Below are 26,492 nucleotides of genomic sequence, written 5' to 3'. Positions count from 1 at the left end.
ATTTCTTTCTTTCTACATGAACTGTGTCTGACAATAGCATTCACACAAATGAGTAATGATTGAACCGTGGGCGTGGTTGTAAATGTTTTAGATGTGGGCAGGACTTCTCCAAATCTCTGTACATAAAGTCTTGTCTTGCGGGACTTGAAATTATCTCCAGGAAAGTCATGTCTCGTCCCAGTTTAAAAGTCTCATCTCGTTCTAGGATTTTTTAATCATAATATAATATAATAAATGTACTTACTGTATACAAACCACTCTGAAGCAGTAAGTATTTGTAACTATGTATGTATAATTATGTACTCATCCCAACCTTTACTTTCAAATTATTTTTCTTGCCAGTCTTTGAAACAATTTTGTTTACCATTAGACACAGTGGAACCTTACATTTTGTACACTAGATTGGGTTTTTGTGCTGCAGTTCACACATCTTTGGTCTTTTGTTGCAGTTGCCCTACAGAAGTTCAGTGTGTTATTTATTTATTCTTTTTTTTGTTGTGGTTGCTTTTTCTTGCATTTCACATCTGGAATAAACTAAGTACATATATAATGTGGCCTGCTGAGGGTGCTCCTGCTGCCCATACCTGACACAGACAGACACAGGTCATAGGTTCTACATAAATGTTTTATTTTTTCTTCCGTGGGAAACGCCTTCCCCATTTCCCACTAGTACAACACCATTCCAAAGCATAAACACAATACTTTCTTTTTTTCCTTTTCTTTCCTCTGTCTCTGTCCAATCCCCTCCACTCCTCCTGGCAAGCTTAGTCTCCCTTCCTCCTGAATATGGCTCGGAGTAGCGGTAGCTGGCTCCTTTTATAGGGTTCCTGGAAGTGCTCCAGGTGTTCCACAATCTTCTGCTGGGTGTGGTGGCAGCCCTGCAGAGGAGGGCTCAGCCACTTTCCATGCCCCTGGCGGCGCCATGGACCACATCAGGGCTGAGCTTCCATGCTCCAATCCCATGGCATTGTATAAAGCCAGGGGCTGCACTCTGTCATCCCAGGGGATGTGTTATCCCGTGCAAGCTCCTTCCCTCGATCCTTATGTTATGGAGACATTCCAGCTTGATAAGATTCCCAGCCATCTGTTACACTGCCCCACCCTCAGCTGAGCTCTGTGGGGAAAAGTGTTCAGTCCCACGAGGGTTGTCTTCCTCAAGGAGAGTCCATGGTTGACCAGTCTCTAACTTTGCCCTAAAAACAGAGACAACAGACTGGCAAAGATCTGCTGTGCCAGTATTGTCTTCTGTGATTATTGTATGGACAACATCTCCAGATATGACCTAGTTGGCGACATTCGTAGTAGAGCTGCCCTTAACCTGGCTCCCATGCCCCATGGGTTAAGAGGCAGGATAGAGTGTCCTATTCTGCTCTACTCCCAGCTAAGCTTTGCTTATCCCTCTGCTTCTCTCATGTGCTACAGTGTCAGGAGATCTGCTCTTTTTATTACGTGTCCCCTTTTTTTTTTTCTTTTTTGACAGTTTGGATCTCTCTGTGGGATAAAGAGAGCCCCAGGACTGTCTGCACCCCTTTATTTTCTGTGTGCTGATCGCTGGTTTGGCAGGGGCTAATTAACTGCTCTGTCCTTGGCAGTCCCCAATCATCCTTCACCAGCATGAGCGTCTTCCTCGGGGCAATCTCCTGGCCACACTTCCAGGTGTGGTGGCAGCCCTTCAGTGGAGGACTCAGCCATTCTCCATGCACCCCTAGTGCGCCAAACCTGTGGCACTGCAGCAAGCCGGGTGTGATCTCTGTCATCCCTGAGAGGCATTGCCCCATTCAAGCTTCTTCCCCTGGTCCTTCCATTACAGAGGTTTCACGGCCAGGTATGAACCCATTACAATACATTTTCACACCAGCTTTTTCCAGTGCTGGGTTACATGAGAGGACAATGCCTTTCTTGACAGCCCTGAGTGCAGAGCTAGTCATACAGACACATAAATCTAAACCAGTATTTGTCAGGCACTTTAGAGTCTCAGGAGGCTGTCACCAGCTTGCGAGCATATGAGTCTTGTTTATGGTCTAATCGGATGCCCACCTTTATCCTGCAAAGCCACTGTGTGGATGGATACAGCCTTATGAGACTTTTTATCCTGTTTCTAAGCACGTTTCCCTTCAAACGCTCTGACCATGTGGCCACTGTTTGATTTAATTTCCCTTTTGTAATCGTGCTTGTTTCTCTTTTCCCACGGGGTGGCGTTAGTAGGGGAGCTGGGGTGATGCCAGCACAATTAGAGACAGGACAGAAAATACTGCATGGCACTGTCTAGCCCATCGCGACACAGAGGCGTGAGCAGCGTGATACAGCAATATTCAATCTTATTTGTGTGAAAGTTCGAGAAACACAAGTACAGCATTTCAATTACTTATGGGTATATTAAGAAATTAAGAAACATTTTTGATATACTGTAAGTTGACATTGAATAAGCGCTGCTCAGAAAACTAACATATTGAGAATGTGCAGCAAACAGCATCTTTATATGGTAATTTAACCCATGACACTTAAACTGTAAAACTGTATGAGGTGATGCTTCAAAGCCATACTAAGTAGTACTTACAAATAAAGTGTAGCCTTGAGTCCTTCATTAAACATGTTCTCAATAAAGTCAAATCTAACTCAAGTTTTGTGTGTAACTTTGCTATCCAATGGTAATGAGTATTTCACTGCATTTGGCTTGATGTAGGTGGGATATTTGATCAAAGTAGAGGAACTCAGCTCGGGTAACCCCTTGTGGTATACGTGTGTATATTGCATATTTTAATAATGAAAGAGAGAAGACAACATAAAATCTTATGATTTTATTTTGAAAGAAGACACATTTGCCTATGTAGAAATACAATTATTGCTTCTGAATGACTTGTGTGTTTACTGCATCGTACACAGACAACTTTGAAATATGGTGGTGTCCTGCCAATGAGACACCTCATGCATAAGTGGTTAATTCAAAAGCACCTTCTCCAGGGGCACATAGTTAATAGCATCTTATTCTGTATCATTCATTGCAATACTTCTATAGAAGGACATCTGAATCTGCCACCTGGAGGTTAAATTGGATGTTATAGCTCAGTATGAAGTATATACTTACATAACAAAACCTGATAAATAATGACATGAAAATTTTATTTTTTAATAATATGCCATTAGTAGCTATGCTACAAGTACTATTATACGATTCAGAATTTCAGAAGTAATCTACAGATTGCCACTATTATCTATGTACAGTAGTATTGTGGGGTGAGCAGGTTTTACTAGATTTGTTATTGAGTTGCGTACTCTGGTGCAGACTAGGCTTAGGTCTTCCTCATAAAGATACACACACACACACTATATCCGCTTAAGTACTGATTATGATTCATGTCTGCACATCCTGCCATTCCTCAGTACTTCACATACAGACTCACAAGCTTTGGCAAGAGCAGAACAAACAGATATCACTGTGTGTCTCCTAGAAACTGAAGACTGATATTCCTTAGTTATTGCCACTAAATAACCAATGCTCTGTTATTCTTTACTGTGGGGCTCTTTATTGGAGACAACCTTCTTCAGTCTGCTAACCCTTCGGGAAATAAAGTGACAATCCACCCACATCAGGTGCCCTGTATCTACTTTATTACTGAATTAGCTTACGATGTCCAGACAATGTATACTTGTTTAATATGTTTTAAAACAAAACAGTATTTATTAAAATAGAGTATTAATAATAAAATATAAATGAACACAGAAGGTCTTATATAAAGTTCTAATAAAATATGTCCTTCTTTCAAGTCAAAAAGCTTAACATCTTCTAATAATAAATTTTACTTTATGAAGGCTTATGAAAGCTGAAGAGCAGAACCAAATGAAGCATCTCTACGAGGAGCTTGTCTTGATTTAGATGTCAGGCTGATGCATTTATGGGTCTCTGAAGTCCAGATTGATGGTGTCTTTCTGATTGAATACAGTCCCTTACCCTCTCCCTTGCTTATCCTTTCTTTATGCAAAATTCTCCACTTGGGGATCTGGACCTCGTGAATTTACTCACAAAGAATTGGCTAGCCACTGTCATGATGCACACCTTGTCTTTAAAAGCTTTACTCATGAAAGCATGTGCAAAACATCAAGAGTGTTTATGTATACGGCATTCAGTTCCCTAAAGAATAGCTACTCTGTTTGGACATTTGAGTTACTCTAACCTTATCATCATTATAGCTTATAATGCACACTGAGACAAAATACATAGGATTGTAAATCAAAACATGAAACACAATCTCAGCCATTGCTCTATGTATGACGTGTGTGAGAAAAAATTAACTTTGCAGGAAAAAGTTCACAGGCCATGTACAGCTCACCTCAATCCACGTGACTGTCATTGCTTTTAATATTAGTCCTGCATTTTAAAATGATGGTTGTCTACTTAATAACATTTTAGAAACCAGAGAAGCTCTTACTGTATTTTCCTATAATTTTCTTGAAATAGTAACATAAGATAAAACACTATATTATGAATAATTAATTGCCAGTATTCAATTAATATTTCAATTTCTAGTATGGCATATCAAGATCTGCTATATTCTGCAAAATAATTCTGAAAGTTTTTAATTAAATCTACAGCTGGGCTCAGTGTATCTCTACTCCAGAAACCAATGCCTGAAGAAAACACTGAGATCACTTGTAAGATCAATGGATTCTACCCTGAACCTATTGACGTACAGTGGTTCAAAGATGAAACACAACCTGTACCAGCAAAGAGTGGACAACTTCTACTGAATGGTGATAACACCTACATGTTCAGCAAGGCTGTGTATGTGAGTAATACAGATTATGAAGAAGCTAGCTACTCCTGCCACGTGAGTCATTCCAGCCTGCCAAGAAAACTCATTGTGCCCTTGAATAAAAAGGTAGGAGTTTTAAAAAGATAGTCCAAGATACTTAGAAATGCAACATGTGAAATATTAGGAATGTTTATTCTCTACAAATGATCTGTATTTTATTGTCAATTCATAAAATGGTTTCATGTGGGAGAGAAATTAATGTTCAAAAAGAATTAATTCTTAATATGATTTAAAATACTGAATAAAAATGGTTAGGCTAAAACAAAAGAAAGGTATGAGAGCCATACTGTGCTTCCGAGTGCTCTGATTAATTTATTTTATTGAAGTTTTCTTTACCCCAGCAAAGCAAATTACACACATTTGGCAGTGTTTCATATTTTCCTTTCCTAAAATTGAGTAGCTGGGTGTAAAGCTCAAATATGAATTTGGAATAGTTTAAAGTTCACATCTTCAACAGTTCGACCACATTGATTGACTACTGCTTGACACACTCACGCAGATGTTAAAACTGACGTCTGTTAGCAACTGGATGCTGTTAAGAGTCTTTGCCGGACTACCTTCTCCATGGAGTTTGTTATTTTAGGGAATGGATGCCAGAAAACTGAGCTGTGCACTCAAAAACAGTCAGATTCATCTAATACTTTAGCCATTACTGTAACTGTAAATCCTTTAGCTGTTGTTCAGCTGAGCATACTGCTGATATTCTGATAGGCTTTTGTGTACAAGTAAACAAGACAAAATATTAATGGTCATACCAATTATAAGAAAACTGATGGTTGGAATTTTTGGTACAGATTATCGTCTTATATAATACACTACCGTAGCTGTTTGTTTGTCTGTCCAGGATTTTAAATCACCTGTAGCTCGCAAACCGCTTGGCCTATTGACCTGAAGTTTGCTACACATATACTACATGACGTCTACTATCCGCTTTTGGAGGAGATGATTTTTATTCTTCTTTCTATTTTTATTTTATTGTAGAATCAACTCTCAGCAGTGGGCAGCCATGCACATGCGCCGTTCTCATTCCCTACCACCTTCGCAGTCACTTCCTCCTAACTCTTCATATCTTAAATCATTTTGGGGCAGATTGAACACTTAAGTGCCAGCTTAAGTGAAAAATTAAGAAATGCGTACAAAGTAATTGCAACACAAACACTGACTTAATCAGTTTTAACACGAAAAGATGCCGACAGAAGAAGAGAATAAACGGGCCGCTAGGGTGGAGAAAATTAGCTGCTCAGAAAGCAGCAAGCCCATCAACCTCTGAGCAAATGAATGCTTAACGTTGTGGACTAAGCCCCGGACACAGGCAGACAGACATGTTGCAAAACACCACCACACGCTTATTTTACAAACTATTTACAAAAGTCAGTGCACACAACCCACTTTACCCCCAAATCCAGGCCTCGCACACACTTTGCCTCTACTTCAGGCCGCCTCCACTCTCCTTTCTCCTGCTTTGTCCACTCCTCACCCGACTCCAGCCTTGAATGAAGGGAGGCGGCCCCTTTTATCCACACCCGGATGTGCTCCAGGTGCTTCCCGGCAATCTCCCACCGACACACCCCGTGTGGCAGAAGTGCCGGCTGTATCCCCGGAAGAACACCGGGTGTCCCTGCTCCTCTTCCCCCCAGCACTTCCTGGGGTCCAGGACTCCAAAGGCATGGGGGCGGCCTCTGGTGGTGACCACAGGCTCCTACAGGGTGACGCTTCAAAGCTCTGTACTCGTGGCCCCCATGGGAACCAGTGCGATCACCCCCAGATGGTCTGGGGAAGGCGCAAGCCCCTCCTCCAGTCCTTCTGGGCGTCCGCCGGGTCACCACTCCAGCCACTTCTGACAACGTACAGAGAAAGAGGATGGAAACTATAAGTCAAGTGTATTCACTACACATTATCGTGCAGTCCACTGTTACTGGTGATATATGTTTAGTGTTTATGAACTTTTATTTTACATGTAAATGTCTGCTTTAATATCTTAATGCCCCTGTCTGCATACATTTTGCATTTTCTCTTTGTGTTTATGTGGGTTTCACTGGTGCTCCAGTCTTTACCCATATCTATGTGAATTAGTCCCTGAAAAATATGTTGTTTTAAATGACATCGTAATGCTAGCCCAGAAAATACCTGCAAATCTCAGAATAGGAAGGAAAGGACTAAACAACTAAACACTAGGGAAAAAATAGCACTTACTTTAATTAATTTGAATTCTTGACACAAATCACTGTGCAGGCATGACGTGAACAGCTTTGAAGAAAGTCTTTGTGACAAAGGCAACATTCTCGTCTGATTCTCAGTTTTTGTTTCCCCAGCTGTGCCCACATGGCCTGGTTAGGAAAAAATGGGTCCGAAGGGTGCATGGCTGGGTGGCTTCAAACACAATAGCGCTTGAATTGTTAAAGCATTGTGACATGTGGCAGTAGCAGCAGGGTGTGGTAGCTGCACCCTTTCTGTCATCTTATTCAAATATTATTTACATTTCCTTAATACGCGATACATTTCCAGATGCAAGTCTTCTACTTTATCTGTCTGCAACCAGAAATCAACTGTCTCTCTCATTGTATAAAATATTGATTTATATATACTGTATTATGACTTTTACAGTGCATCCCATTTCCTAGCACAGGTTGAGCCACTTCAGTTACGGAGAAACTCTCTTTTATACAGCATTCTAATGCTAAAGAAGCGTCAAGTTGTTGGCAGTTGTCAGTTCAGCAGCAGCTCTACCATGTAAAGGACTCATCATACGTTACTACGAGTTCTTAAAGCCAGTGTCACTCCTGTTGTCCAGTTCTCTCTTGTCCTGTGCAAACTGTCTCTGACCTAGTCCCAGCCTCCTCTGCAGTGTCTCTCTTTAGCCCTCACAAGGAAGACATCTACAAGTTCTTTAAAACTCAAGAATTGGAGTTGCTATAATGGAGACAATTAGGAATTTGTCCTTTTGCTGTGACTTTGAATTAATGCACCATTGCTGAATAAAGGCTGAGTACTGTTCCTGCAAGTGCTGAAATAAATGTTCTCTTTGCTCAGTCCTCTCCTGCCTGTCTTTTGTGTAAGTCAGGAGCCTGGACGTGACAATGTGTAGATTTATTTTGCTTTTCTCAATATGTACATATATGTACAGTAATTATGACAAAGAATTAAACATACTGTATATCTGCTTAATAATATAAAGCTGTAAATCTGAGTGAGGGTGGCACGGTGGCGCAGTGGGTAGCGCTGCTGCCTCCTAGTAAGGAGACTTGGGTTCACTTCCCGGGTCCTCATTGCGTTGACTTTGCATGTTCTCCCTGTGTCTGCGTGGGTTTCTTCCAACAGTCCAAAGACATGCAGGTTAGTTACTAAATTGTCCCTTGGTGTGTGTGTCCTGTGGTGGGTTGATGCCCTGCCTGGGCTTGGTTCCTGCCTTGCACCTATAAAACCTTTTGTTCAGTTTAACAAAGATGTCTAACCAATGTTTTGAAGAATATGTTTGTAAACTGGATGCTAACACACAAGCTTTGCAGTAACAATAGAGCGATGCTTCCTTGGAACAATGAGTTTCCAGTTCTTGGGCCAGTGTGAATGGTAGACAAGATTACAGAAATTAAATGTAGAAAAGGAAAATAGAAACAGTATCACAGAGGAGGAAACTGGAAGCACTTTTGGGTTGCTAAAGTGTTTACAACTTTGGAAATATTATGCTTTAATTTCCAATTTTGAGATGAGGAATATGGTTACATTTTCTTGGATTTGCAAGGTTGCAAATGATCAGCAACAATACTCAAATGGACAGTGGCAGTCAGATGATGAATGACTGATATTAATGGGCACAAAGTGTGCTAAGAAAGCATTCCCCACACCATTACACCACCACTACCAGCCTGGGCTGTGGCCTCAAGGCAGGTTGGGTACATGGGTTCAAGATGTTGGTGTCAAATGTTGACCCTACCACCAGTCTTCACCTTAACAGTTTGGTAAGAGTGCCCCCACTGCAGGCTCAGTCTTCTCTTCTTGGCTGGCCAGAGTGGTCTTCTTTTGTTTTAGCCGATCTGCTCCAAGGTTCAATGTGTTAATACTTCTGCTCACCACAGTTGTACAGAGTGGTTATCTGAGTTACCATAGCCTTTCTGTCAGCTCAGACTAGTCTGGCTATTCTCCTATGACCCCTCTCATTAACAAGGCATTCCCTCCGCAGAACTGACATTTATAGGAAGTTGTAACATTGTTCACACCATTCTGTGTAAACTCTAGAGACTGATGTGTCTGAAAATCCCAGCAGATCAGCAGTTACATTACATCTGGAACAAACAATCATGCCATACTTGAAATTAACAAGATCATCTTTATCCCTATTCTGGTGTTTGATGTAAAATTAACATGCATTGTGCTGGAACTTGTGCCAGAACAAAATTCATCTTAACTTGATGAAGACAGAAAAGGTGATGATTAGTTAATAATTTTAAGAATGGTTACATGAGAGCAGAGAAATTGATAATTATCAGAGATGTATTGTAGATGACGGACAGGAGACTTGCATTTCAGCCAGCAATGAGAAAAGGGTTCACATTTCAAAAACACATAAACGTTTGCTTTCTTACCTGAACCCATTATACAAATGTACCCAGGGAATACCAGGTATTTGAGCTGGTATTTAATAAAAGGCATTGTGACCAGTAGGGGGCATTGCAGCACACCAAACCCCAGACACAACCTCGCCAACACAAGTACCTTTTGTTATGGGCTTTGTGTTCAATGCGACAAAGTCTTCCTCTTTCTCTTCTTCTCCTCCACTCCTCCCAGGCGAGCGTTGTTCATCCTCCACTCCTGACTCCAACTTGCCTGGATAAAGTCGAACGGCTTCTTTTATTTATGACCCAGGAGCACTTCCATTGCTAGGGCATATCCCACTAGATGCACTTCTGGATTAAATGGAAGTCCCTGAAAGTAAGGATTGTGAATCCTGGAGGCCCCCACTGAACTGAACAGAGCTGAACCTTGGAAGACAGTGTCCCAGCATTCCCGGCAGGTGTCCATGTGGGAATCCTAATTTAGAGATGCTGCCATCTAACATACTGTGGGAGAAAGTACTCTTATGTTGTTGCCTCCTCTGGTCCTTCCACTGTATTGGCCTCCTGGCTGGGTAACAGTTCCTGTACCTGGCATCCTTGCCAGGCAAGGAATCATCCTCCATCCCATTTGGAACACCAGTCCATCCACTGTGGTACTCACAGCAGGCTGACATAGAATGAAGCCATTGTCTATTCTTACACTATTTATAGAAGTAGAGCCCTCCAAAGAAATTGATCAAATATACCAGTAATAATTTATTCACATAATAAAATACAAACAGAGTATTACTGTAAACCTGCAACAGACTGGCACCCTGACCAGGCATTATTCCTGCCTTGTACCCTATGCCTTTTGGGATGGGCTCCAGCCCCCGTGACCCTGTTCAGGCTTAGATAATGGAATTGTTGTAAGCCCGGTAGTCTGAGCAATATGTCATGGAGAATTTTACATTTACTTTCAAAAAATCTTTTTGTCTTTTGTTAATATGACACCTTTTTATTCATTTATTTCAGGGTATAATTTTTCATTTCTTTTTTTTGGCAGGAAAAAAATGAAGCAACATCAAGAGATCAGTCCTATTTTAATCAAACCTTTGAACTACACAATGGATCAACGAGGTTCAAGGCCAGAAAACAAACAGTGGGGAAAGAAATTATGGGTGCTGTTGGGTGGTGTTATGAGCAAAGATGTCTGTCCATCTGATCTTCTGTATCACGAGTCTTCATAAATATTTTTCCTTCACTCTAAGTACAGTGTTGATATTTCTTTAAAAGGCAATAGGTCGCCAATCACACACTTATTGCAAATTGCAAAGTCACTTTAGATGTGAACATTTTTAAAAGTGTTTTGGGCTAATCAAGGACTCCTTCTTTTGAAGAGATTTTTATAATTTGGTTAGCTCAGTTACTGCCTAATCTAATTGTAAGTGCATACTCAGTAAATATTAACAATGATTATATTAAAAATGAAAATGTTAGTAAAGGGAGCTTAAAAGTAAAGAACACTTTAGAAACAACTTGTAGAGTATAGAGAGAGCAAAGGAAAACTGTCTACTGATTCAATTTCTTGAAATATCAATCTTCTTAAATCATTTAATAAATCTGTTTGCATTCATGAAGTCTAGAAGAGTATTTTGTGATGTTACCTTTTCTGTTTGGAAAATAATTATAACAATTTGGTGAACTTCCAAGTACTTTCTTCTTTTACTTTTAATTATTTCAAATGCTTCTTAGGTATTGTAAGAAAAGGCTCTATTGAGCCCGACCCGACACAGATTCACACAAGATGCACGGGTAAAATAAAACAAATATTTATTTTTCTTCAGCTGGAGGGAACGTCTTCCCCGTAATCCCTCCAGCCACAACACAGTCCCAAGCACAGTGCCCTAAGCACACAAGGTAACCAAGCACTTTCTCTTCCTCCATCACTCCTCCCTGGCAACCTCGTCCTCTTCCTCTTGATTCTGGCCACTGAGTGGTTGTCGCTGGATCCCTTTACTGGGTACCCAGAAGTGCTCCAGGTGCTTGATTACCGACATCCAGATGCACTTCTGGGTGTGGCGAGACCAATGCCCAAAAGGACCAGCAGTTCCTGCTGTAGCACCCTGGCGGTGCCTGCAGAACCCAACAGGGCTGTACAAAACTCCAACCCCATGAAGCCCTGGGGAGTCCGAGACACCACTGCAACCCAGGAGGTGGCCATCTAGTGTCCAGGGGAGATACTGGGTTTCCCACCCTTGTCCCTCTGGTATATGTGGTGAAGGGGTGTCCCAGCCAGGCATGGACCCCGGCCATCCGTCACAGTATCTACAGACTTTTTTACTTTTACTGCTGTTTTTGTTCATTTCTCCTTTAAACTACTGCCTTTTGTTTGACCTTTGCATTTTGATTTGCATTTTATCCCTTGTGATGAACCATATACCTGCAATGCCTAACATAAATTAATTGATTTTAAACATACTTTATCTTAATTTAGTTCAGAGTAACAGATGAGGCTTAACTTTATAGGAGTGCAAATCACAAAGCCCACACACAGCCCTTTAAAATGAGGGCCATCTCTTTCTTTTTATTAATCACAAGTTTCCAGTTCTCAATTGGATGTTTCTTAGTTAAGGTTAAACAGAGTATGCCAACAAAGATGTTGAAAAAGTTGAATACCATTTATCTTCTTAAAGGTAGCCACAGTAATTAAAAAAGCAGATCAGTATCAGGAGTGTGCCTATCACAAGATGTTATGCTAAACAGAATGTGACGAGTGACATCCTTGTCTCCAAACACCACTATGGAGGACTACCTTGTGACACTAAATTTGAAAAACCCACCAAGAAAGCTTTACTTGTGCTCCTTCAACTTCACGGAAAAGACACCAGCAGTGTAATACCTTTGTTTCAAAGAAATATAGTAGGGCCCTGGTGTAGAAAGAAGGACATGTAGAAATCTGCTTTTCCAGTGATCTGCTGGCCACACTTTATTGACAAACACCTGGCCTCATGGTGGCTAGTACTGCAATTGGACAGCCTCAGAGTCTTGTGTTTGAGTCGTGTAGTGTATATGTACACTGCGTGTTGTTCCTGAGTTAGTATGGCCGCTCTTATTTCACCTGTTTGATTCTTTAGTTAAGCCTTTTTTGTCTCAGATTTGGCAAATCGTAGCCAATATATGTCTACACATTTATACTTGTTGTGGCCCATTTGATCAGTGTGTTGATATTGTCACTTTCAGTTAAGGGACAATGTTTGACCAGTGTCGAATAGCTAACAATGTCACAGCAGAAGATGTGAGACTCTACTGATGGAAGAAGAGCTGTGCTTGCTATTACTGACCTGGAGGAAGAAAATGTGAAGCTGGAGACTCAGACCTCTTGACCAAAAATGGTAAAGGAAAGATGAGTATAACATTCTCGTGAGTGGGGCATATACACGATGGTGCACCAATGCATTTCTGTGACCTGTTGCACCATTTTCAGCCTTTCGTTCATCATTCTGGCACCCACATCACCAGCCTCACAATTTTCATATACTGAAGCTGTGTTCACTGTGTAATTAGAAAATTCTAGTGAAAAGACAACGTGTGGGGTCAGGGTTGCCAGGTCTGGGAATTATTTACAACCAAATGACAGCTGATAACTCGCCTGATAGCACTGTGGGCCTTACCAATGAATGCCGCTTTGATGGCTGGGGGGAGTTTTGTGGCTGTAGATTTCCAGATTGGGTTCCCCTTGAATTGTTGCTGCTATCGATGTTGTAGATATGGGGAGTCCCCCTTGGAGTACTGAACCTATCAAAGTCTCTCCCCTTGGAGGTTTGCCATCTGGCAACCATGGCAGGGTGTAACTCCAAATATGACATACTTTTTGACTTGCGGGCTTCATGCCCAGCACAGATGTGTCAAATATATAGCACATTGTCCAGGCCAAAGGTGGCGGCTCGTGGCCACCTGCTGCTGGAGTGCGACACGGTTGTGGAGCATTTAGTTATCGTCCCAAAATAAAAAAGGTGAAATCTTACAATATTGTTTGAAGGTGGCAGTGTAGTTAAGCCCAAAGCCAGCGAAACTGTAATGAAATTAACAGAGGTATTGTGTGGACGTGCTAAGATCATCCACAATTGGTTGGGAGAGACAGCATGCACTAAATTTCTTCAGCAAAATATTAAAGGCACTTCCTGCCTGCAGGGTTTGTCTTTGGCCAATCCGTGAATGTGAGGTGCAGTTTATCGCTGAGCAGTTTACAGTTTAATAAATAATTACAGCTTGTGCCTATATTTGTATGTATTTACTTTGTATTATGGATATCTCCTAGTTATTATTCTTAAATGGTGGAGAAATTTACGTTATTTGGGTTTTGGTGCACTTTTTTATTTTTTGTATATATACTTCTTTTTCTTGTTTGTAAATATTTTTGTGAATTCTTCATATTTCTAAGACTGCAATAGTGTGGAGTAACTTCCTCCCAGCATTTCCATCAAGCCTGCGGTGGGATGGCGCTTCTCGGGATTTGTTCCTGCCTTATGCCCTGTGCTGGCTGAGATTGGCTCCAGCAGACCCCGTGACCTTGTGTTAGGATATAGCGGGTTGGATAATGGATGGATGGATTAAACATGGAGGCAAGGTGGTGTAGTGGTAGTGATGAGCTGGCTCCCTGTCTAGAGATTGTTCCTTCCTTCCACAAGATTATTACTGTGTGACCCATGATGAAATATTAATAATTTATTGCAGCCGTACTGTCTCTTTCAAACGTGCTAACCCTCAATTTCAGTCCTTCCTTTTCTTTCTCCGAGTAACCAATCGCCACACAATCAGCTCTGTAGTAAATTTCAAGCCATATATAAGCTTAGAACTCCAATTCTTCAAACCTTTTAAGGAACATTAAAATATCTTCCTAGTACATGTTTAATTATTCCATCCATCTGTCCATCCAGGGTCGCTCCAGTCCCAGTAAAAATACAACAAGAGGCAGGAACAATCCCTGGATGGGCGCCAGCCCATCGCTACCACTGTGCCACTGTGCCTACACGTCTAATTATTAAAAGTATACATTATTTAAATGAAGCTAACAATTTACCTGTATAATGTAATAAACATACTTCACTGCATTTCATCTTAAAATGATATCAAGAGCTCCAAGAAGACAGCTTGGATATCTACTAAATCAACTTAGAAGCCGGTCGTCATCATCTGTGAATATGCACTCTCTTGTATTGAATGGAATTTAATTTATTTATTGTTTTTGTATGGTACAATGAGATTCACCCTGTGACCCTGTGTTCGATTCAGTGGGTTGGAAAATGGATGGATGGATGGATAATGTGATTCAATATGCAAATCCTCCATAAACGTATTTCCTATAAAATGATAAAACAACAACAATAATAATAATAATAATAATAATAATAATACAATAAAAACAACAACAAATATACAATATGAAAACATAAGTGGCTCAAGTTGTGCAATATTACAACTGTAGTTCAAGTTTACAGTGAGGAAATTGTACTTAAAAGTGATAGTAAGAAACGATATCTGGTTAATTTCAGTGTATTTAATAAAGCCGCATCAGGGATGTGAATCTCAAAAATAAATGAACAGTAGCACTGCTTTGACGCTGGCTGCTGCCAGTTTTCTAAAACGAGCGAAAACTTACGTATACAATGGATTGAGCTAGCGTGAGAATGTGCATTGCTTTACACCAAGTTTAGTTTTTATACATTGCGATGTTAGCATGGAAATGGACATATGCAACATTTTTGTGTGTACGCACCATTAATATATAAGGCCCCTGGACAGATCCTCAGATACAATGGCGATAACATCCAATAGTGCAAAAGATAATTACACAGTTTGTAACAGATCATAACTTATCTTTCTCATTGAGGTTCTTAAAACCTGACCTAAGAGCATACTCCTTCTCCTCACCCATATATCATTGTTACTCAAGAATTGATTATTTCCTCATAAATACTTATTTTTGCCAAATATGAAGTGATGCTATTGTTATCTCTGACTATGCCCTCTGATCATGGAGCTTAAATTACTGCATCCTACACAGTCATCTTGTAGCTGACGTCTTAACCTCGTCATTAGCTGATGAGAACTGTACGGAATTCATATTCAAGCAAACTGATTATTTTTTTGAGACAAATGCATCCTCAGAGGTGTCAGCGTGTATACTCTGAGAAACTCTGAAGGCATTTTTAAGAAGGCAGATTATTTCATATCTTTCTCACAAAATAAACTGAAAACCAAGAAGGCATCTGATTTAATCAGCAAAATTTCCAGAATAGATCTAGAATACACCAGGTCCCCAAATGAGGCACTCTACAGGAATAGACCGGTTTTGCAATCACAAGTTAGCTTCTTGTCTACTAAAGAAACCGAACCGCTTATCTTTAAATTGCAACATCATTATTATGAACACAGAGAAAAGGCCAATAAGATCTTAGCCCAACAAATCTGCAAGCAGGAGTTCATAATGCAATAACAGCAATTAACAACATAGATGGAGATTAACATATTAACCATAAATATATCACTCACATATTTAGAGATATTATAAATCCTTATATTCTACTCAGTTTAAAGAAGATAAGGCACAATTTACTTGATTCATTAGAGATAACACAGCTAGATCATTTTAATGCTGCGTAACTGGATAAACAACTGATGCTTTAAGAATTACTAGATGCTATAAACTCACTTCAAAGTGGGAAAGCAGCCAGCCCTGATGGCTACCCAGCAGAATTTTATAAATTATTCTCAAATAAGTTAGCTTCACTAGTATTAGCAACATTTACAGAAACTAAGCACAACCCAGCCACAGGGGATTCATGAACCAGTGTGCTTCTTTGTGCCGGTCCCAAGCCCGGATAAATGGGGAGGGTTACGTCAGGAAGGGCATCCAGTGTAAAATTTTTCTAGATCAATATGGACAACAATAGAAATTTCCATACCAGACAGGGTGCTATTGGAAATTGGCTACTGTTGGTGGAAGAAGGAGAAGAAGATGGGGAGATGTTTCCAGAGGAGGGAAGAGAGGAGGAAGGTAAAGAGAACTTTGAATGTTAGCAGTATGACTGGTAAGGGAGAGATTTAGCCGATATGATGGAGAGAAGGAAGGTTGATATGTTATGCGTACAAGCAACTAAATGGAAGGGGAGTAAAGCCAGGTGGATCGGAGGTGGATTCTAATTTTTCTATCATGATGTGGATGGGAGGAGAAATGAAGTAGGGATTAATCTAAAGGAGCAGTATGTCAAGAGTGTTTTGGAGGTGAAAAGAGTGTCAGACCGAGTAATGATTATAAATCTGGAAACTGGAGATGACTGTGGTGATACATGTTGGGGTTTGTGACAGTGTGTGAGTTTTTTTGTGCAGATGAAAAGCTCTAACTGACAGGCAGGTAGAATTCAACACAACCAGTAATCTAGAAATGATCAACATACATGAAAACCTGAGCTAATTTACCTGCTGAGACATAACATAGCATTAGAAGCATTACAAGTAACAGACGCTCTTTTTCATTTTGGAGTAGTGATGTTACATCACTTCACTTTTCACCATTTCTGTTTCAGATTTTTGTCTTTGAACAAAGTAAAAAGTTTTTACAGATTTACAACAGATGACTGTGATAGATAGATAGATACTTTATTAATCCCAAGGGGAAATTCACATAATCAGGCAGCAGCATACTGATACAAAAACAATATTAAATTAAAGAGTAATAAAAATGCAGGTAAAACAGACAATAACTTTGTATATTATTAACGTTTACTCCTCCAGGTGGAATTGAAGAGTCACAAAGTGTGTGGGAGGAAAGATCTCCTCAGTCTGTCGCTGAAGCTGCTCCTCTGTCTGGAGATGACACTGTTCAGTGGATGCAGTGGATTGACAGGAGCCAGCTCAGTGTTCGCGCTCTGCCATGGATGTCAAACTGTCCAGCTTCAATCCTACAATAGAGCCTGCCTTCCTCACCAGTTTGTCCAGGTGTGAGACGTCCTTCTTCTTTATGCTGCCTCACTAGCACACCACCGCGTAGAACAGGACACTAACCGCAACCATCTGATAGAACAACTGCAGCATCTTATTGCAGATGTTGAAGGACGCCAGCCTTTGAAGGAAGTATAGTCTTCTCTGTCCTCTCTTGCACAGAGCATCAGTATTGGCAGTCCAGTCCAATTTATCATCCCGCTGCCCTCCCAGGTGCTTATGTCTGTACCTTCTGCACACTGTCTCCTCTGATGACCACAGAGTCCATGAGGAGCCTGGGCCTCATAAAATCCACCACCAGTTCCTTGGTTTTGCTGGTGTTCAGGTGTATATGGTGATGCATGTTGGGGGTCTGTGACAGTGTGTGAATTTTAAATGAAAATCGTGCAGCTCAGGCCATGCGGCCCTTGCGTGTTAAATGGAGAGATTGGGATAATCCTGCTTGTAGCTAAACGCACAGTTTGCTCCAGTTTCCTCATTGACTTTCCACAAGCCACAAGACACTGCACCCACAGGAGTATAAACAGGAGCTGAGTCAGAGTTAGGGGAGAGCAAAAGAAACCAAAGGCCAAGAAAGGCAGAATCTGGAGTGTGAGTCAGTGCAGTGTTGAGAAGGCAGAGCTGCTGGTGGCCCCAAGAGGAATGGTGCTCCAAGGGTGTGTTACTCCCCCGTAACAGTCTAGAGTAGAGGGTCCTGCTGGACTAATGGGTAAGTGGCAGGATAATGGAGATCCAGTTCTGGGTGTCCTTGTGGACACTGAAGTATGGTGGTGGGGTTGAGACCCAGGAGAGGAGCCACAGCTGTTGGATGGGTGAACTGAGGAGACAGAGGAAGAAAGATGCTTTGTGCTGGCAGGAAATGCAAGAAGTGGTAACCCGATTTCATTCTTGGATTTTAATGGTTGGAAGAACTTATTTATTGCTGGTTTAAATCTCCACAACTGCACTGATGGATGGATTATTTATTCATTTATTGATTGTGACAGCAATGTAGTTTGTATCAGAACACTTGATTGGAAAAAGCACCATGCACACTGATTGCACCAACCTTATGTTGTTATGTGTCATCATTGTCCAGTCCATCTTGGTTTCATGACTATTGATGACTCAGAAGTGATGCCTGCTGGGGCAACCCGGCATCACAGTGACAGAAGTTCAGTTTAACTTACAGACAGCAGTGTCCAGTTCATGGTCTGATCAGATTCTACTATGATGGGATGAATACAGAAGATCAATGCTAGTGGGGAAAAAGATTCTGATACTCAGGACAAAGTTTTAGAAAAAGTCACTGACCAGAAGTTCATTCTTCCTCTTTGACCTTTAAGACAAATGTCCTTACTGCTTTTTATAAAAAAAATCCATCACATCCACTTCCATGTTAATAGCTCTCTTGGCAAAGATCTTTCCCTCCCAGAATGTACCCTTCTTCAGTTTTATCCATTTGCTTTTGATGTCACTATAATATTTTTCAAACAAACATTTCAGAGATGTCTACACCTGATGCAGTTTCCTTATCCTTCTTCTGCCTAGAACTGGTAGAAAATAATTTTTACGTAATTTGCAACAATAAATGAAATCAAGCACAATGTTCTCCTACAACACCTTCACTGACTTTGAAAAATGATGTGATACAATAACTAGACGAAACAGTGAGTTGGGTCTGCTTATTCAGTTTAAATCTTTGTATATTTATTGTGCTCATTTTGATTTAAAAGCCCGGGGTGCTGCATAATACACATAAAATATCAATTAAAATACAATTTCATCCATTCATTAATTTTCTGAATGTACAATGTAGGAACACAGTGGGCTAGACTATATCCCAACAGTAAAGTTTACAAGAAAACAACCTTAGATATAAAGCCAGGCCATCATAAACACATTCACTCTGACTTGGCAATATGACGTGATAATGAAGATAATAGTATGCAGTGAAAAGGTGACCGGAGTCCATGGAGTAAGTCCATGCAAAAACATTTACTGTAGATATGATAGCAAATCTAGGACTGAATCATGTTCTGCTGGCACTATGAAGCAAAAATCCTATCTGCAAAATCAATTTCTTACATTTTATACAAAAATAATCTCTGCTTTTATGGCACATATGCATCATCTTACATTTACTGAAATTTCCTCTACTGCACTTGAACACTTTTGTTGAATGGCCAGGCATTCAAGTCGCTTCAAGTCACCTTCCAAAGCCTGAGTTCAGCTATGCTGTTTCCAGCCATCTCTTGTTCATGTTAAATAAAAATATTCAATTTGTGCCCATTTTGTTGTGAGGGTTATACAATCAAAGGTAGATTATTTATTCATCCATCCTTATTATATATCCATATTTATTATATGGTTATTGGGGCCCAAGGCCTAAGTTAGAACTGGCTTTGGACAGGACACCAGTCACTCCTGGACAAAAGAGGAGATGTTTGTTTTAAGTGTGGCTGCAGCATGCAGATAGGCCATCAGTTTAACATTTTGCAATCTACCGCATTTGCACTTGTTCATTATTGATGAAAGTGTTGATAATATTGGTCTATTTTGGTATCTTTACACGATAGTTTTTATTGAGTCATTGCACAAATACGTATGGGCAGCACAATGGCGCAGTGGTAGCGCTGCTGCCTGGCAGTAAGGAGACCAGTAAGGAGACCTGGGTTTGTGTCCCGGTCCTCCCTCTGTGGAGTTTGCATGTTCTCCCGTGTCTACACCTCCGGTTCTCTGGTTTCCTCCCACAGACCAAAGTCAGGCAGGTTAGGTGCATTGGCAATCCTAAATTGTCCCTAGTGTGTGCTTGGTGTGTAGGTGTGTGTATCCTGCTGTGGGCTGGTGCCATGCCCGGGATTTGTTCCTGCCTTGTGCCCTGTGCTGGCTGGGATTGGCTCCAGCAGACCCTCGTGACCCTGTATTCGGATTCAGCGGGTTAGAAAATTGATGGATGGATGGACCCTATGTTAGTATATAGCGGGTTGGAGAATGACTGACTGACAAACAAGTATTTTCCTAGTCTGTATTTTTTTTATAATACTTTATTAATTTTATTACAATCCATACAGAGCAATCAAGTTTTTACAAAAAGAAAAATTAAGTTAAAAACAGATTGATCCCCACCCCTGAGAGAGAGAGAGCAAGCCAAACGGCGTGAAATTTAAGGCTTGTAAACATACCTAAATTAATAAATTATCTGTGCTTTATGAGCTTATTTTAGAATATTACTAATGAGATCCTGCCATGTTTTGAAAAAGTCTGTACGGATCCTCTAACTGAGTATTTGATTTTTCCAATTTCAAATAATATAACACATCGGTTTCCACTGACTTAAAAGAGGAGAGTTTGGGTTTTTCCATTTTATTAGAATAAGTCTGCGTGCCAAAAGAGTAGTGAATGCAATCACAATTTGTTTGTCTTTCTCCACTTTAAACCCTCTGGAAGAACCCCAAACACAGCTGTTAATGGGTTAGGAGGGATTGTGAGTCCAAGGCTGTCTGAGAGGTACTTAAAATTTTTGTCCAGAATAATGTTAATTTGGTGCAGGCCCAGAACATGTGACCCAGTGAGGCTGGGGCTTGGTTGCAGCGTCGCAGGTTGGGTCATGTCCTGGAAACATTTTGAGAGTTTTAGTCGAGACAGATGTGCTCGATAAATAATTTTGAGTTGTATAATACTGTAGTATGTTTTATGATATGAAGCTCGAGTGAATTCTCTGCATTGCTACTTTCCACTCATTTTCTGATATATTGATTGAGAGATCTTTTCCCCAGTGTCCTCTTGGATCTTTGAAAGGGAGGGATTGTAAAATGATTTTATATATTGTAGAGATGGTATCTAAGTCCTTGAGGTTGAGCAATATTTTTCCAGCATGGATGAAGGTGCAAGATGAGGAAAATCTGGAAAGTTCTGTTTAACTAAGTTCCTGACTTGAAGATAGTGAAAGAAATGTGTAGCTGGAATGTTAAATTTGGAATGTAATCTACAGGTATACTCATTAAAGGCAAAGCCCTCACTCACTGACTGATTCACTCACTCACTGACTCATCACTAATTCTCCAAGTTCCCATGTGTGTAGAAGGCTGATATTTGGCAGGCTCATTCCTTACAGCTTCCTTACAAAAGTTGGGCAGGTTTCATTTCAAATTCTCCGCGTAATGGTCATAACTGGAAGCTATTTTTCTCCATATACTGTAATGGAGTTGAGCTCGATGGCCGTGGGGGGCGGAGTTTCGTGTGACATCATCACGCCTTCCACGTAATCACGTGAACTGACTGTCAACGCAGCACGTAGAAAACAAGGAAGAGCTCCAAAAAGTGCTGAAGAAAACATGCATTATATAATTGAGAAGGCAGAGAAACAATAAGAAGCGAGCGACAAACATATACAACCATATTCATCAGCGCAGCTACTTCGGAAACAAAGCACGGTGTAAACCTAAAGTTTAAATTACGATCATAGACAGGCTGCCACTGGCGTTTGTCATGCCCACGGTAATGCGGGTGTTTCCGATGGGAGTGTTAGCTCCGTGGAAATATGTTCTTTTATATTGCGCCGCTTTAATAACTCTTTAGTGAAATAAGTATAAATTATAACGCGATATCCCTCTTTTCAATGATAGGCGCGACAAAGTCACAGAAAAGACAGAATATACTTAGCTTGTTTAATGCGGCTTACGTTGCTATAAAACAGGGAAGACCAGTCACATTTCATCTTTAACCGCTGGGATTCGGTCGAGTAGAAATGGCTTTTTCTGTCACAACGGAGGTGGCGTTGGAGTCTATGGCTTACACTCCCGCAGGTCTTCAAAGCTTGGCAAGGTTCCAGCGTTCTTTTATATTGTGTCCACATGACTAAAACCCCCAGTACAATGCCAAACAAGGTAGACAAACTGAGCTAAGCATCAGACAGTCAGATCATATAACACTTAGGCCTTTTAGGGCTGACCACAGCTGTTCCTGTCTGTCTTTATGCTTTGCCTAGCCCAGCACTTCTGAAAGTTGACACCCGGGCTAAAAGCTGGCTCAGCTCTTCATGGCATGTTACACAGAAAAAGAATGAAAAATACATTTAAAGAGATCTAAAACAGATACAGTGACACAATTCTTAATATTATAACAACCTTAGTATAACAGTGGGATACAAGTTTAATGAGAGGACGAGGATATAAACGACAGTTTTGATCACTTTGTAACTGAGTTAAAATTGCAGGTGAAGGGCTGTGCTTATGCAAATTCTGAGAGACTGTCTTTGTGGGGATTGACAGTTAAGGCAGGTGGGGAGTCACATCATCATCTCCCCACCCATTCACCTCATTTCGCTCTGAGCTGAGCTCTGCAACTAACGCAGTCTGCGTAAGCAACTTTGTGACGCTTACCACCAAATACTCACAGCAAAATCCACAAGTTAATACACACGCTGTCTCTACAGTTTCTCCACACTGAATCCTCCAGGCACTACTTACAAAAGGTTACATTGACAATCGTTACATTATTTTTAAAATGTTTCCTTTTCTTAGCACAAGCACAGCTGAGAAGCTTTGATGCATGTGCTCCATAACGCGCTAAAAATAACGATTTAATCACACTTTGCATTCCAAGCAAAGGGGACTTCTGTCAATGCATGATTTCCTGGTACACGATTACATTGATGCACACATCAGAGCTACAAAACTGTAACAGTCGGAAGAAAGCACGTTGCTAGGACTGATTTAAGGAAAATTTCGTTTCAAAAGACTACCCTACGGAAGCCTTGATAAAAGAGTGGTTTTGTGCAAACTGTGCAAAAAGGAGTTTACATACCACCCAAGCACTTCAACCTTACGGTGCCATCTAAATGCAAAACATGTTACAGCGAACACAGGAACCGTGTATGCTGTTAGCACTAGCAGTAGCAGTTCGCATTACCAACAACAGGTGTCGGCAGCCAAAACCTGATGAAATGACTGGCTTCAGGACCAAAATTAGTAAGTCAAGATCGGTCAAACACATACATGCATATTCATGAGTGCGGCTACTGAAAACAAAGCACGTGTAAACCTAAAGTTTAAATTTTGATCATAGGCTGCTGCTGGCGTTTGTCATGCCCAAGGCTAATGCGGGATACAAGTTTAATGAAAGGACGCAGGATATAAACAAGAGTTTTGATCACTTTGTAACTAAGTTAACATTGATGGTGAAGGGCTGTGCTTATGCAAATTCCGAGACTGTCTTTGTGGGGGATTGACAGTTAAGGCGGGTGGGGAGTCACATCATCATCTCCCTCCCATTCACCTCATTTCGCTCTAACCTGAGCTCAAGAACTAACGCAGTCTTGCGTAAGCAACTTTGTCACGCTGCCACCAAATACTCACAGAAAAATCCACAAGTTAATACACTCGCTGTCTCTAGAGTTTCTCCACACTCTGAATCCTCCCGCTCTACTTACAAAAGGTTACTTTGACAATCATCTTGCGTTATTTTTAAAATGTTTCCTTTTCTTAGCACAAGCACAGCTGAGAAGCTTCGATGCATGTGTTCCATAACATGTTAAAAATAACCCATTTAATCACACTTTGCATTCCAAGCAAAGGGGAACTTCTGTCAATGCATGATTTCCTGGTACATCGATTACATTGATGCATACATCAGAGCTACAAAAATGTAACAGTCGGAAGAAAGCGCTGCTACGACTGATTGGAGGAAAATTTAATTTCAAAAGACTACCCAACGGAAGCCTTGATAAAAGCGTGAGTTTGTGCACATATATATGTATGTATATATATGTGGATGTATATGTATATATACTGTATATATGTGTGTATATGTATATATATGTTTATATGTGTGTGTAGATATATATGTATGTATATATACGTATATATATATATATATATATATATATATATATATATATATATATGACAGCAACACTCATAACAATGACAATGTCAATCATGTTAGGTTATTATTGAAATGTTTCCTTTTCTTTTCATTACTTCTTTAACACACTACTTCTCCATGAAGCGCGGGTATTTTGCTAGTTATTCATAGGATGCAAAAATGTTGTCTATATACAGATCTCGAAGCAAGTTAATTCCAAATTTTTCCAGATATTAAAACTGCATATGTTTGTGAAGGTTGAAAGAGGTGGTTCTCTTGCAGAGGTGCCACAGATAGAAGCTTCTCCGTCTTAAAATGCTTTCTACATTGGTTCCAGATTCTAAGTGAGTGGAGCACAATTGGGTTATTAGTATATTGCCGATAACGTGTGTTTATTGGAGCACAGAGCAAGGAATACAAAGAAGTACTGCAGGATTTTACTTCTATTGTGGTCCAAGCCTGTGTATGTTCTTCTATTTGTGTCCAGGTTCTTATCGCCTGTATATTTGCTGCCCAGTAATAAAACTGGAAGTTAGGTAGAGCCATGCCGCCTTCTGCCTTTTGTCTTTGTAGGGTCGCTCTTTTGATGCGTGGATGTTTTGAATTCCAAATAAATGAGGTTATTGTTGAATCTAATTGCTTAAAGAATGATTTATTAATGTATATTGGATGTTTTGAAATAAAAAGGAGCTTAGGAAGAATATTCATCTTAACAGTGTTAATTCTTCCAGCTAGTGTGAGATGAAGGGTTGACCATCTATGCAAGTCTTGTTTAATTTTTTCCATGCAGAGGCGAAATTTTGTTGATAAAGAGCTTTATGTTTACTTGTGATGTTTACCCTAGGTATTTAAACTGTTCTGCAATGATAAAAGGTAGGGTGTCTAATCTAATATTATATGCTTGAGAATTCACTGGAAAGAGTACACTTTTATTCAGATTAATTCTGAGACCAGAGATCTTTTGAAATTCTGTGAGTGCTGCTAAGACTGCAGGCACAGAATTTTCTGGGTCGATATATACAGTACCATATCATCTGCATATAATGAGATTTTCTGTTCCAGTCCTTCTCTGCTAATCCCCTTTATCTGATCAGTATTTCGACAATGTATTGCCAGTGGTTCAATGGCAATGCAAACAGCAGCGGTGACAAGGGCATCCTTGTCTAGTGCCACGTTCTAGTTTAAAGTAGTCTGAGCAAATGTTGTTGATGCAAACTGAAGCTTCTGGGTTAGTATACAGTAATTTAATCCATGCACAAATGTTCGGGCCAAACCCAAACTTCTCCAATGTAGTAAAAGGTATTTCCATTCAATCATGTCAATGCTTTTTCTGCATCCAATGATAATAATATTTCTGGGGTGTTTGATTTAGTTGGTGAGTATATTACATTAAACAGGCGTCAAGATTTGAAGATAAGTGTGGCCCCTAATAAATCCAGTTTGGTCTTGTGATATTACCGAGGGAGCACTTTCTCCATCCTTCTAGCTATGATTTTAGAGAGTATTTTAACGTTATTCAGAAGTGAAATTGGTCTGTATGATGCACATTGTAATAAGTCCTTATTTTGTTTTGGAAAACAGTGATTAGTGCTTGGCGAAAGGTTTGTGGAAGAGATTGGTTATCTCTGGCTTCTGTAAATGTTGCTAATAGGAAGGGAGCTAGCTGAGCGGAGAATTTCTTGTAAAATTCTGCAGGGTAGCCATCAGGGCCTGCTGCTTTCCCCTTGGAGTGACTTTATAGCATCTAGTAATTCTGATAACGCCAGAGGTTTATCAAGTTCCTCCACACTAAAAGTGTCTATTTGTGGTATCTGTAATGTATCCAGAAATGCATTAGATTGTGTATTGTCTTCTTTAAACTCAGTAGTATATAGGGATTTATAGTAGTCTCTGAAAGTGTGCATTATATTTTTGTGTTCGATGATTTTATCTCCATTTGTTGGTGATTACGAGATTGCGTTGCACTTCTTGCTTGTGAATTTGTTGAGCTAAAAGCTTATTAGCTTTCTCTCCATGTTCATAGTAATGATGTCTGGATTTGTAAATTAGTTGTTCAGTTTCTTTAGTTGTCAAGAGGTTTAATTCTGAATGTAGAGCCTGCCTTCCTATGTAGAGTCTCGCTTGGTAGTCTGGCATGTTCTTCATCTATTTTAGTAATTTCGCTTTTTATCTCTGCTACTTTCTTGGCTTCGGATTTATTTCTGTGGGAAAGATATGAGATAATCTGTCCTCTTAAGAAGGCCTTAAGAGTTTCCCAGAGTATTCCTGCAGAGATCTCGGGGATGTATTTGTCTCTAGAAAG

The 26,492-nt window shown here is 40.3% G+C and overlaps 1 protein-coding gene across 1 annotated transcript in view; it reads left to right on the top strand.

Moving 5' to 3' along the window:
* LOC120539127 (zinc-alpha-2-glycoprotein-like) overlaps positions 1-10,976 on the top strand; it is a 61,016-nt gene extending 50,040 nt beyond the window's left edge. Inside the window, exon 3 of the mRNA XM_039768921.1 lies at positions 10,407-10,976. Within this exon, the coding sequence (XP_039624855.1) occupies positions 10,407-10,417 (11 nt within the window). The 3' untranslated portion in view covers positions 10,418-10,976. The remainder of the gene's footprint in view (positions 1-10,406) is intronic.
* Positions 10,977-26,492: the final 15,516 nt, after the last annotated feature.

The sequence above is a fragment of the Polypterus senegalus genome, chromosome 11 (assembly GCF_016835505.1).
Source record: "Polypterus senegalus isolate Bchr_013 chromosome 11, ASM1683550v1, whole genome shotgun sequence".
Lineage (NCBI taxonomy): Eukaryota > Metazoa > Chordata > Cladistia > Polypteriformes > Polypteridae > Polypterus > Polypterus senegalus.
This window is presented reverse-complemented; position numbering and strand designations above follow the sequence as displayed.